This window comes from Neophocaena asiaeorientalis, unplaced genomic scaffold (assembly GCF_003031525.2).
Source record: "Neophocaena asiaeorientalis asiaeorientalis breed wild unplaced genomic scaffold, Neophocaena_asiaeorientalis_V1.1 scaffold150, whole genome shotgun sequence".
Lineage (NCBI taxonomy): Eukaryota > Metazoa > Chordata > Mammalia > Artiodactyla > Phocoenidae > Neophocaena > Neophocaena asiaeorientalis.
In genome coordinates this window covers 21877705-21891666 of record NW_020176571.1, presented here as the reverse complement: position 1 = coordinate 21891666, position 13962 = coordinate 21877705, and the positions used below count along the sequence as shown (strand labels likewise).

The 13962-nt window shown below is 35.5% G+C and overlaps 1 protein-coding gene across 2 annotated transcripts in view; it reads right to left on the bottom strand.

The window, feature by feature from the left end:
- Positions 1 to 13962, bottom strand: part of MRPS35 (mitochondrial ribosomal protein S35) — a 42508-nt gene that overhangs the window by 26101 nt on the left and 2445 nt on the right. For both annotated transcript variants that reach the window (XM_024733264.1, XM_024733265.1), the window contains exons 2-5: positions 12812 to 12858; positions 11515 to 11682; positions 9402 to 9462; positions 435 to 574 (exon numbers count right to left, since the gene is read on the bottom strand). In XM_024733264.1, the coding sequence (XP_024589032.1) occupies positions 435 to 574; positions 9402 to 9462; positions 11515 to 11682; positions 12812 to 12858 (416 nt within the window). The remainder of the gene's footprint in view (positions 1 to 434; positions 575 to 9401; positions 9463 to 11514; positions 11683 to 12811; positions 12859 to 13962) is intronic.

Below are 13962 nucleotides of genomic sequence, written 5' to 3'. Positions count from 1 at the left end.
GAGTTTATTCATTAGTTTATTGATTTTTGGCTGTGTTGGGTCTTCGTTTCTGTGTGAGGGCTTTCTCTAGTTGCGGCAAGCGGGGGCCACTCTTCATCGCGGTGTGCGGGCCTCTCACTATCACGGCCTCTCTTGTTGCGGAGCACAGGCTCCAGACACGGAGGCTCAGTAGTTGTGGCTCACAGGCCTAGTTGCCCCGCAGCATGTGGGATCCTCCCAGACCAGGGCTCAAACCCGTGTCCCCTGAATTAGCAGGCAGATTCTCAATGACTGTGCCACCAGGGAAGCCCCAATTTTATTTTATACTTAAAATAACTTTTATATTCTCCAAATTTCTATGATAAATATGTGTCAGTTTTATAATCACGCATACAAAATATTATTATAAAATAATATGTTCCAATAATTCTTATTTTAAAAAAATTAACTCTTACCCTTAATGTCACTACTCGTGCTTTGGGGTTTCGAATAGATGGTCCTGCTGATACATAACCAGCTGTGTCAATTTCAATTGGAAAATGCTTCCTGCACTTCTCATCACTGTCTAATGCAGCTGGCCACTCGGTGCAAAAATCTGAGAATTAAAAAAAATTATCTCATTTACAGTTTTGTAAGTAAATTCTCCTTATAATGTATGCTAACCGACAAAATCAAATTATTGAGGGAGATCACCTTTCAAGATACATGAAATGAAACATGAAATGAAAGAACAGATTCTCTTCTGCACTTATATATACATCATCATCCTGCATGTGTCCCTTTTCTTCCTAAGTGAATCCTATTTAGGGAATTAAGGGAATGATTTGGATAGTTCAGGTTTGGTGGGGAGCAGTTAAAAGGGAGCTATAGACTTGATGGAAGTTTATTATAGCTTTGCACATATCTGTTATGAGACAGTTTATTTCCTCGCCAACTAAAAGCAAGCAGTTCATAGTGCCCTGAGAATTACTGTTTTTGAAAAGGCAATAGATAGTATTAGTTCACACCCAAATGAAGGTTACTAAAAATCAGCTGAAGGGAAGTGAAAGAACCTCTGAAAAAACTCTAAGAGGGAACTGCCTGGAGGTCCAGTGGTTAGGACTCGGCGTTTTCCCTGCTGTGGCCTGGGTTCAATCCCTGGTCAGGGAACTAAGATCCAGCAAGCCTCACGGCACAGCCAAAAACAAAAAAAAAAGCTCTACTGAGATGTGGTCAACCTTCTTTCAGAAACTGAGTTCAATAGGGCCTCTAACTATAACAGGTACAAAAGCCTCGATCACCTTTAAATGATCCTTCCAGTAATTCATGTTTCTTCAATGTGACTTCTGAGCCACTGGGGCTCAGTGGAAAAAGGAACAGACTTGTCCTCACCTTCAGGCAAGACAGATAGCCTAGAGAGGAGTGGGTCTGGGTCTGAGACCTGGGCTACAACCGAAGTTCCAAGCACTGAGAACACTGCTCACAGCACAGAGGTGTAAACTCAGGCCTCAAATGAAAAAAAAAATCTTTAAAGGAAAAGAGAGAACTCCCAGCCTCCTGCAGCTATCAGTACTACTAGTATTGAGGGACTTCATAGGTGGGCAACTGATTTTATTTTGCCCTATTCCTATCAAGTTAGTGTGGTACAGGGCTCTCAGCTTGGGATGAAAACTTCTGGCATTATCAGGTTCCCCTCAATAGAAACCTCATTTCCTAAATAGCCTCATTCTAAGAAAAAGTAATTGGTTTCTTAGGTCAAACACATTAGACCCCATGGATCTGTGCTTTCTCCAATAACATTTTCCCTCAGCTAACAACTTTCTTATAATAAGCACTATATTTAGCTCCCATTTAGGCTTTAATATCAGTCAGCAAAATGTCACTCTGGATTATAGAGACTTTCCAAGATCTGGGACTAAATATATGTTAGCAAATTAAGTATAGCTCACACTATTCCCTAAAAACTGTGTTTAAGAGATCAATACTCACACACTTTGAGGGGAAAGAAATATCTTTGCCATTAAGAACATTTTGACATTTAAATAAAATGAACAGAGCAAAATTACTGGGGTTAAATTTCATTCCCATTATGAACTAATTCCAGTTTCCTGTACTATAAGACGCAACACTGCCAGGCACTTTATAAGACAGACTAGTTTGGGGAATTTTATGAGTTACTGGATTCGTACCGACTTTCTTTTTTTTTTTTTTTAAACTTTGGGTAAGTCATTTCAATCACCAGATGATAATTACAGCTTTTAAATTAAATTACCTGATTATATGTTCAAGAAAACACAGCCAACTGAAAAGTACATAATAGACCCCTATTAGCCTTTTATTCATCTGATAGGTAGAGCAACAGACTAGACTTTAGAAGACCTTGGTTTTTACTTAACTTCTGCCACGATTATTAAAGTTTTGGTAAATTACCTAACTCTCCTGTGCTTCAAATTTTCCATTTGCAAGTTAGATACAAAATCTGAACTGACCTACTTGAAAGAAAACTCAGAAGAAATATTTGAAAAGCCTTTGAGTTATTTGGAAGATACAATCTAAATCTAGAAGCTGGCCAAAGTGTAAAGGCAAAATTAAGGAAAGATTAAAACATTCACTTAAATACTGTAAGATATAATGCTACTCTTCTAAATATGCTGTATGAAAGCCTTTCATTTGAAAATTATTAAGTATTTTAGAACTACCTCATTACAATGACCAGTTTCTAAATTATAAATGCACATTTTCAAATATTGTTTAAAAAGGAAAAATACTGGGGCTTCCCTGGTGGCGCAGTGTTTGGGAGTCTGCCTGCCGATGCAGGGGACGCGGGTTCGTGCCCCGGTCCGGGAGGATCCCACATGCCGAGGGGCGGCTGGGCCCGTGAGCCATGGCCGCTGAGCCTGCGCGTCCGGAGCCTGTGCTCCGCAACGGAAGAGGCCACAACAGTGAGAGGCCCGCGTACCGCAAAAAAAAAAAAAAAGGAAAAATACTGAATTTATCACAGGGTAATGCATTTGTTAACTGGCTTTACAAAGGACCAAAAAATGATATATGATTTGTGTCATATGGGGCACAAATGTGCAACGGTGATCTGTGTCAGTCCAATATCAGGCTAATATCAACAAATATAGAAACATACAAAGGGACAGAAATGCATCATAATGTCCCAAAACAAAAGACCACATAAATGAATGAAAATAGTAAGAGATTTTTCTTCCCTCATATCAAGAGTAAGGTTATTATTCCTACTTTTTAGCCCTCTTTTTAAAACCTCTTTATTTTCTCTTCTTCCTTATAATTTTCAGTGGAAGGCCCTCCCAGAAGCTCAAATTTCATCATAATCATGTTCACTAACTTATTTCTCCTTTTAGCATAATCAGGCTACCTGTGAAGTTTCTAGGTTTCATTTTCTTTCCTGAAAAGACTTAACAAGTATACTGAGCATGTATATACATCACCTTTAAATCAGCATAAATTTAAGACTTCAAAGGTACTAACTCTTGCATTAAACTACATAATCAATAAGTAATAGCTACAAACCTAAAACAACTCAAATTTGCTTACCTATATATAGTCCAATACAACTAGAACAGAAATTGAATTGGAATATTGTATATATTATGAACCATGAACAAAAAGTGCTCTTTGCCTTTACCTCCATTTATGTGGGAAGAAGAAAGATGGTATAGTATAGGTGAGTAAAATCGCTATTTACAACTAGCAATCAACAGATATTGTTGAAATTTAACAAGTCTAGAAATGGAGGTATGATCATATTCAGGTGATTAGTTCCATTTTATATATATCAAACTATACATATAATTTACATTTACATATACTATGTATAGAGTATATATAATATATATTCTTTATGTGTTTAAAGAATATATAAAATTATACGTGCACACACACACACACACACACACACACACACACACACACAAATAATAAGACCTTAATAATGACTAAAAGAGAACACGTCTGGAATGAGGGGCCAGGGAGGGAAAGAAGAAGCAAGAGACTGCTACTTTTCATCATCAGCTCTTGTACTATTTAATTTTACCATAGGTATGTATCACTTCTAATTCCTTTAAAATTTTGAACAATTTCTTCAGGATAACCCTTTTCTGCAAAGTATCCCATTACTGGCCCCACTGACTATTCAGCTACTCAGCATCCTTCTACACTATCTTCAGTTTGGGCCATATTGATTTGCATCTGTTGTTAACACTCTACAATATTTTCTTCAGCCTTTTTATGTATATGCTTTTTATAATTCAACAATAAGTCCCTAACCTACCTGAGCAAGGATTATGGTTTCTGATCCCCAGAACTTATTCAGCAGATAACTGCAAGTTTGTACTCTTTGAAGATCTCCCTTTTTCCTCCACTCCTCAGTCCCTGGTAACCACCACCCTACCCTGTTTCTATGACCTCAGATTTTTCAGATTTCAAATATGTGATAATTATATAGTATTTGTCATGCTGTCTGACATATTCCACTTAGCATAATGCCCTCAAGGTCCCTCCACATTGTCACAAATGGCAGGATGTTCTTCTTTCTTGTGACTGAATAATATTCCACTGTTCGTGCGTGCGTGTGTGTGCACGTGTGTGTATACACCACATCTTCTTTATCCATTCATCCATCCACCGATGAACACTTAGGTTGTTTCCATATCTTACACAGGCCTCTCACTGTTGTGGCCTCTCCTGTTGCAGAGCATAGGCTCCGGAAGCGCAGGCTCAGTGGCCATGGCTCATGGGCCCAGCCACTCCACGGCACGTGGGATCTTCCCGGACCAGGGCACGAACCCTTGCCCCCTGCGTCGGCAGGCAGACTCTCAGCCACTGTGCCACCAGGGAAGCCCTGTTTCCATATCTTGACTGTTGTGAATAATGCTGCAGTGAACATGGGAGTTGAGATATCTCCTCAATATTGTCTTCATTTCCTTTGGATACATACCAAGAAGTGGGATTGTTGGATCATACAGCAGCTCTATTTTTAATTTTTTGAGGACCCTTCATACTGTTCTCCACAGCGGCTGCACCAATTTGCATTCCTACCAACAGTGCACAAAGGTTCCCTTTTCTCCACGTCCCCATCAACATTTGTTATCTCATCTTCCTGAAGAGTCATTTTAACAGGTACTGTGGTTTTGATTTTTTTTTTTTTTTTTTTTTTTTTTTTTTTTCCTTTTTTTTTTGGAATTTTGAAATTTTTTTTTGTTTTAATATTGTCTTCATTTCCTTTGGATACATACCAAGAAGTGGGATTGTTGGATCATACAGCAGCTCTATTTTTAATTTTTTGAGGACCCTTCATACTGTTCTCCACAGCGGCTGCACCAATTTGCATTCCTACCAACAGTGCACAAAGGTTCCCTTTTCTCCACGTCCCCATCAACATTTGTTATCTCATCTTCCTGAAGAGTCATTTTAACAGGTACTGTGGTTTTTTTTTTTTTTTTTTTTTTTTGATTTTGATTTCCCTGATGATTAGTGAAGTTGAGAATCTTTTCGTGTACTCACCGGCCATTTGTATGTCTTCTTTGGAAAAATGTCTATTTGATTCTTCTGCCCATTTTAAAATCAGATTGTTTTTTTACTATTGAGTTATATGAGTTCTTCATGTATTTTGGATATTAACCCTTATCAGATATATGATTTGCAAATATTTTCTGCCATTCCACAGATTGCCTTTTCATTTCACTGATGGCTTCCTTTGCTGTGCAGAAGGTTTTTAGTTTGAGGTAGTCCCACTTGCTAGCTATTTTTGTTTTTGTTGCCTTTGCTTTAGGTGTCAAATTCCAAAAAATCATTGCCGAGACAAATGTCAAGGAGCTTACACCCAATGTTTTCCTCTAGGAGTTTTATAGTTTCAGGTCTTATGTTCAAGTTTTTAATTCATGTCAAGTTGATTTTTGTGTATAGTGTTAAAAATATGGTCCAGTTTCATTCTTCTACATGTGTCTGTCCAGTTTTCCCAACATTTATTGAAGAAACTATCCTTTCCTGCTTAAATATTTTTGGCTCTTTTGTCATAAATTAATTAACCAAATATACATGAGTTTATTTTGAAGCTCTCTGTTCTGTTCCATTGATCTATGCCTCTGTTTTCATGACAATAACATACTGCTTTGATTACTACTATCGCTTCGTAATACAGTTTGAAATCAGGATGTGTGATGCCTCCAGCTTTGTTCTTTTTTCTCAATATTGTTTTGGCTATTTGAGGTCTTTTGTGGTTCTGTACAAATTTAAGGAGTTTGTTCCATTTGTGTGAAAAACACCACTAGAATTTTGACAGGGATTACACTGAATCTGTAGATTGCTTTGGGTTTTATAGACATTTTAACAATATTAATTCTTCCAATCCATATCTTATACTTACTTGTGTCTTCTTCAATTCCTTTCATCAATATTTTACAGTTTTCAGTGTATAGATCTTTCACCCCTTGATTAAAAGTATTCTCTTATTTTATTTTGCGTTCATGTATTTTGTTTTTCTTCCAGTTTTACTGAGATATAATCGGCATGCAGCACTGTATAAGTTTAAGGTCTAGGGCTTCCCTGGTGGCACAGTGGTTAAAAGTCCGCCTGCCGACGCAGGGGACGCAGGTTCGTGCCCCGGTCCGGGAAGATCCCACATGCCGCGGAGCGGCTGGGCCCGTGAGCCACGGCCGCTGAGCCTGCGCGTCCGGAGCCTGTGCTCCGCAACGGGAGAGGCCACAACAGTGAGAGGCCCGCGTACCGCAAAAAAAAAAAAAAAGTTTAAGGTCTACAGCATAATGATCTGACTTGCATACATCATGAAACGATCATCACAAGAAAGTCAGTGAATATCCATCATCTCATACAAATACAATATTAAATAAATTAAAAAAAATTTGTTTTCCTTGTTGTAAGTACTCTTAGTATTTATTCTCTTAACTTTCATACAGAACATATAGCAGTGTTAATTATATTTATTATGTTGTACCTTATATCCCTAGTATTTAGTTGCCTTATAACTGGAAGTCTGTACCTTTTGACTGCCTTCATTCAATTCCCCCTCCCCTGACCCAGTATTTTATTCTTTTTGATGCTATTGTAAATAAAAGTATTCTCTTAATTTCTCTTTTAAGAAAAAGAGAAATTTAATTTACAAATTTAAAAATTACATTAAAAGTTAAAATTAAATTACATTTAAATTTTAAAAATTAAATTTTAAATTAAATTACAAATTTTAAAAATCTCTTTCTGAACTCCCATGTTCACTGCAGAAAATGCAACTGATTTTTGATACCGACTTTGTATCCTGCAACTTTACTGAATTCGTTTATTAATTTTAATAGATTTTTGGACCTTTCAGATTTTCTATGTATAAGATAATGTCCTCAGCAAGTAAAGACAATTTTACTTCTTCCTTTCCAACGTGAATGCCTTTTATTTCTTTTTCTTGCCTAACTGCTCTGGCTAGAACTTCCAGTACTATGTTGAATAAAAGTGGTGACAGTGGGCATCCCTGTCTTGTCCTGATCTTAGAGGAAAAGCCTTTAGCTTTTCATGGTTGTAATATGATATTAGTTGTGGACTTGTTATATGTGGCCTTTATTATGTTGAAGTTTGTTCCCTCTATATCCACTGTGTTGAGAGTTTTCTCATGAAAGGATGCTAAATTCTATCAAATGCTTTTTCTGCATCTACTGAGATGATCATATGATTTTCATCCTTCATTTTGTTAATGTGATGTGTCATGTTGATTTACTTGCAGGTGTAGAACTACCTTGCATCCCTGGAATAAATCCTTCTTGATCATGGTGTATGATCCTTTTAATGTACTACTGAATTTGGTTTGCTAGTATTTTGTTGAGGATTTTTGATCTATGCTCATCAGGGATATTGGCCTGTAATTTGTCCTTATCTGGCTTTGGTATCAGGGTAATGCTAGATTTATAAAATGAGTGTGGGTGTTCCCTCCTCTTCTACTGTTTAAAAGAGTTTGAGAACGACTGGTAATTCTTTATATGTTTAGTAGAATTCACCAGTGAATTAGGAGTTTGAGATTAATATATATGCATGAATATATATAAAACAGATAACCAATAAGAACCTACTGTATAGCACAGGGTCCAATACTCAATATTTTGTAATAACCTATAAGGGAAAAGAATCTGAAAAAGAATATGTATATATTCTTAATATATAATAAATGTATAAATGTATAACTGAATAACTTTGCTATATACCTGAAACTAACAAAGCACTGTAAATCAACTATGATTCAATTAAAAAAAAAAAAAAAAAAGAATTCACCAGTGAAGCCATCTGGTCCTGGACTTTCCCTGGTGGGAGGTTTTTGATCAGTGATTCAATCTCCTTACTAGTAACTGGTCTGGTTCAGATTTTCTATTTCTTCATGATTCAGTCTTGGTATATTACATGTTTCTAGGAATGTATCCATTTCTTCTAGGTTGCCCAATTTGTTGGCATAAAAATGTTCACAGTAGTCTCTTAGATCCTTTGTACCAATATTTCTGTGATACCAGTTGTAATGTCTCCTATTTCATTTATAATTTTGAGGCCTCTCTTTTTCTTGGTGAGTCTAGTTAAAGGTTTGTCTACGTTGTTTACATTTTCAAAAAACAAGCTCTCAGTTTCACTGATCTTTTCTATTGTCCTTTTAGTCTCAATTTATTTCCACTCCAACCATTATTTCCTTCCTTCTACTAACTTTGGGCTAAGTTTGTTCTTCTTTTTCTAGTTCCTTGGGATCTAAAGTTATGTGGTTTATTTAACATTTTTCTTTATTCTTAAGGTAGGCATTTATTGCTATAAACTTCCCTCTTGGAACTGCTTTGGGGATATTCCATATCTCAAGATATTTTTTTGATTTCTCTTTGATTGCTTCTTTAAATCAATATGCGTTTAGGGGCATGCTATTTGATCTCCACGTATCTGTTAATCTTCTAGTTTTCTTCTTGTAATAAGATTTCTAGTTTCGTATCATTGTGGTTGGAAAAAATGCTTGATATGATTTCAATCTTCTTAAGTTTATTAAGACTTATTTTGTGGCCTAACATATAATCTATCCTGAAAAATGTTTCATGTGTACTTGAGAAGAATGTGTATACTGCTGCTGTTGGATGGAATGTTCTGTAAATGTCTGTTAAATTCACTTGATCTAACATGTAAGTTTAAATCCAATGTTTCCTTACTGACTTTCTGTCTGGATGATCTACCCATTGTTGAAAGTGGAGTACTGAAGCTCCCTACTATTACTGTATTGCTATCTCTTCCTTCAATTCTGTAAATATTTTCTGTATATTAAGTGCTCCTACTCTGGGCACACAAATATTCACAAATATTATATCCTCTTGATAAACTGACCCCTTTATCATTAGAAATGAGATTCCTATGAAACTAATAAAATATTAAGTTCATATTACAAAACAACCACATACCTTTAAGAGCTTCACAGTGCTTTTTAATTGCTACAGGAGTCAAATGCAGAAAATTGGGAATCTAAAATAGAGAATTTTAAAGGATAAATTAGCTAAGTGTCTTTGTGTGTGTGCGTGTCTGGGGGGCTATGCCACACAGCTTGCAGAATCTTAGTTCCCCAACCAGGGATTGAACCTGGGCTCCAGCGGTGAAAGTGCCGAGTCCTAACCACTGGACAGCCAGGGAATTCCTGCCTAAGTGTCTTAAAAACATGAAACAGACAATTTTCTCATAAAACGAAATCATAAGGCCCACAAACCTTGTAATAAATAAAATCTGGTTTTCTTTTAAACAATACTGATTCCATGTCACAGGTGTTGTAAATTCAAGAAATGAATTTCCTAAAATAAAGATTCAGTACCAAGTATCTTATGAGAATGATGGTGGAGAAGAAACATTATTTTTATAGTATTATTCTTGCCACAAATCTACAGGAGTATATACTTCCCTTATAAAACTGAAAGCACTTTAGGACACAGACCATTGTTTAATAATCCTAATTCCCCTGGAATACTTATCACTGAGATACATTTTCTACTTTATACTTAATAGACATTTTATGAATTGAATGGATGAATAAATGAAGCGAGCAGATCTTAAATGAACAGTTTAATGAAGTTGGGAATATCTTTATGATACACTGAGAGGTTCTCTAAACATTTATAGGGCCAATGGAAATTTAGGTAAGGTCAGAGATTTGATTCCTTCAAATAATTAACATTTCCTAGTATATTTCTTAAATAATATTAAGCATCTAAAGAGAAAATTTAGTTTAAAGAAACTCACTTGGAAAGAAACTTTGAACAAACAGAAAGTTACTCTAAACATTATATCTGGAATCTTAAGTGCTAATCAGAAAATGATTATTTTAATCAAGAGAAAACAGGCAACAAATATTGGGATTATGAGGTGGGTGACTTCATTTTCTATACTTTTATTTTACTTGTTTATTTATTCTATACTTTTATTTTTGAAACATGATTCAAAATCGTAAAAGGAAAAAAATAATAGCTGATGCTTACACAGCATTTACACTGGCACTGTTCTATGAACACCATACATATTACCTCAGTTTACAAGCTTATTCAATGGCACTTACTAGGAACAGATCGTATCATCGGACTAAGCATTAAGGTGATTCTTAAAAGGGATGGCATGCATTAAATGTTTGGATTTTTATGTTTATTAAAATTCCATTCACAACCATCATTACAAATATATTGCTATTCTCTTTCACCAAGTGATATTTTCCACAGACCTTTTCTTTAAACTAAGTTCAATTCTTCTCTTCATTGAAGAAAACATTAGTTTTATAGGCGTTTGTTTTCTTGTCTCTTGAAATGTTCCCATTTCCAAATTTCATCTGCCTATCTCCAGCAGCAAACAAACCCCTCTTCATATTACGATCTCATTTTTTACCAGCAACTTTTAGCAAATTTTTGTTTTTCACGAAGACTCTTATTTAGCAGAAAATACAATTCCTTGATGATAATTTCACTGTATATAAAAGGAAACCATCTAAGATATGCATTCCCAGGCTATGCATATTTGTATTTTCTTTAAGAAGTCTGTTTTTCAGAAATCATTATAGATGCTATCAACTCATTACAGATGCTATCAACTGAAGCATTTAACATGACCTATTTTTCTTGAAGAAACAAAGAAGTTTAAGGACTATAACAATACTGTTAAATAATTTTCTGTAGAAGTTTTAGATCTGTTTTTCAAAAGTAAAAACTTCTCCCAGTTCTCAAACTCAAATTAGGTTATTTCACTTTTCTTAGTTCTGCTTAAAAGACACAATATAGAAAAGATATAATAGAAACGAAAAAGCCAAAAGGAGGCCATAGGACCAATCAATTACATTCTTAAATGCCTAGGGTTCTTTGAGCCTTCTTTGCTGAGGATAACCAAAACATAATATCCATTATTATCTGGAAAAAGATTGAATTAAAATACAGTAAGCCGCTATGCACTGAACCTTGAAGTGTTGGGGGAGAGGGTAGGTGCCAGAGGGAGATCAGCATTTATTTAGATATAAGTTTTAGTCAATGAACCAGAAACTTATCTTACCTTTAAAAGTTCCAGATTTCCCTCCTTAGCCATGGGCACCCCTCTTTTTACTGGATAACCCATTCGAACAGGAAGAGGTACTGCTGAGGGTTTAAATGGCGCTGCAACAGGGTAAACGCTAGGCCAGTCCTGGTCAACAGCCATTTTCTCTGTCCTAGGAGGTAGTGCCTGAGGAATGTAGAATAGTTTAATATTTTAAATATAAACATATTCTTTAATTTTAAAGCAAAAAAGCTGCAATTAAGAGAAACATAAGAGGACTTACAACCTACATAAAATCTGACCTCCCACAGCTAATGTCGCTGAAATGAAAAAACACTAAACGTACCTAAACATCTCTGGCACAGTTTCCTTAAACCCAGTAGCAAGGATCCCCTTTAACAGCACATTTCCTTCACAAAAAAATTTCTCTTATTTATTTACTTAGACTTTTAGCAAACTTTCTACATATTGTTTATGAAGGGGTAAGTAATGATATATTTTGAATAAGTTTTAAAACTTTGATGAAAGTCAGTACATGAGGTGACAGTGATACAAACTTGGAAATAAAGGAAATAAGAAAAAGGAACATAAAGAATAAGAATTCAGAAATAAATAAATTAGGATTAAACTAAATGAACAGATACATAATGAGAAATAATATGTTTCCTAGGCCCAGAGAATAACTACATGATATTTTAGTCAATCACATTAACATATTTATTTTTTAAACTGTATCTGATAGACAGAGATGCCCAGCATTCCCTTTAAACCCAAAACGAAGGTTTGAAGAGGCAAAACTAGGCAACACCCATCTAAGTAATATACATGTAGTATATGTCCTGGAAGCAGTTAATATTCCTGTGAAAATGACTACTCTATACAATTATAATTGGTGCCATTTAACTTCCAACTAATGTGCCTTTGTTCTGACTCCATGCTTCCTAAGTGACCGTATAATTTGGATTCCTCCATAGAGATACCTACAGGGTGAGACCAAACCGGTTAGATTAATGCATACATCCCAGGCTGCATGACTGTTCAAGGCATCATCAAAAATAATTCTTTATTCTGGTTTATATACCTATTTCCTGGGAGTATGTGAGTGAGTCCACCTCTCAAAGATGATCCAATCTCAGGGAACTGACAAAAAGCAGTGGAAGACTAGAGCCAGGGCTGTGGTCGTCACCCAGTCAACAGCCCCTTGAGAAGAAGCCTTCTCGTGCAGTGCCCTTCTGCCTCATAAAGAGTATCTGCCTCACTTCAGAATTTCAGAAACCAGTAAGACAGTCTATACCAGAGTACATTAGCTGCTTACCTTTCTTCTTAGTGGCCTTCCATATCTGGATGTTCTTTCTGTTGTAGCTAAAAGACAACGCAACAGTTACAGAGAATTTTATAACACAGAGCTGTTCAACATTGTTCATGATCCCACAATTCTCACATAATTTAAAGTATTCAGTAATATAAAAATGAAACAATAATCCATTTTCTGTAAGTTCAGGGACTAAATCATTTTAATGAAAATGAAAATTCAGAAATAGGTAAGAAAATCCAAGAGCTACTTGAATATAAAATATATTGTGATTGACGATATGGTGAACTCATCAACTAGAGCAATATCTTCAGTAACTTTTAAGGTTCATCATCAAATAAGCTTACTTTCCCAAGATAAAATATCTAATTAGAAATAAGTATTTTACATCTTTAAAAGTAACTGGCTTGAAATATTCTAATATATACTTGCTCATATTTGGAATTATTCTGTTCTTTACACACACACAGACACAAAACAACCTTCAGTTTTCCTTCTCTACTGTTTATTAGCACTGCCAATGCTGCAATAATGCCAATAATAACAAAACTCATAGTTATTCCTAATAAATCACATAACTGTACAAGAGGGTAAGTTACTTACATACAGTATCTACCTTTTAAAATATTAACTTATGTCTCTCTAAATTAATGTTTTGCTCTACTAAAATAATATATAATAACTGTATATATTCAGCACTTTCACATGTCCAGACACTGCTAAATGCTTTTCATTATCTCATTTAATCTTATTCTTCACAATAACTGTAAGTACTATTATTATCCTTATTTAGAGGTCTTTTAGCCAAGAAAACTAAACACCAAGTAGTCAGGGTGATGACAGCATAGCACAAAAGACCTCACATTCTGAACCACTAACTCAAGCTTCACAAGCTCCATAACTACACCGAACTTCCAGCACCAGGTCCCTGAGTTTTTCTCTGAACTTTCTGTTCTGTCTGTCTACAATGTGCCTCCCTTTCATCTGCCTGCCTTCTATCTCCTACTCCCTCTCCACTTCATCTCTTCATCTGACAAATTCTTATTCATCCCTCAATAGTAATTCATTGATTTATTCAAAAACTGTTTGAGTGATATTGTGTACCAGCAACTCAGAAGGCAGCAATGAACAACAGAGACACAGTCCTTGCTCTC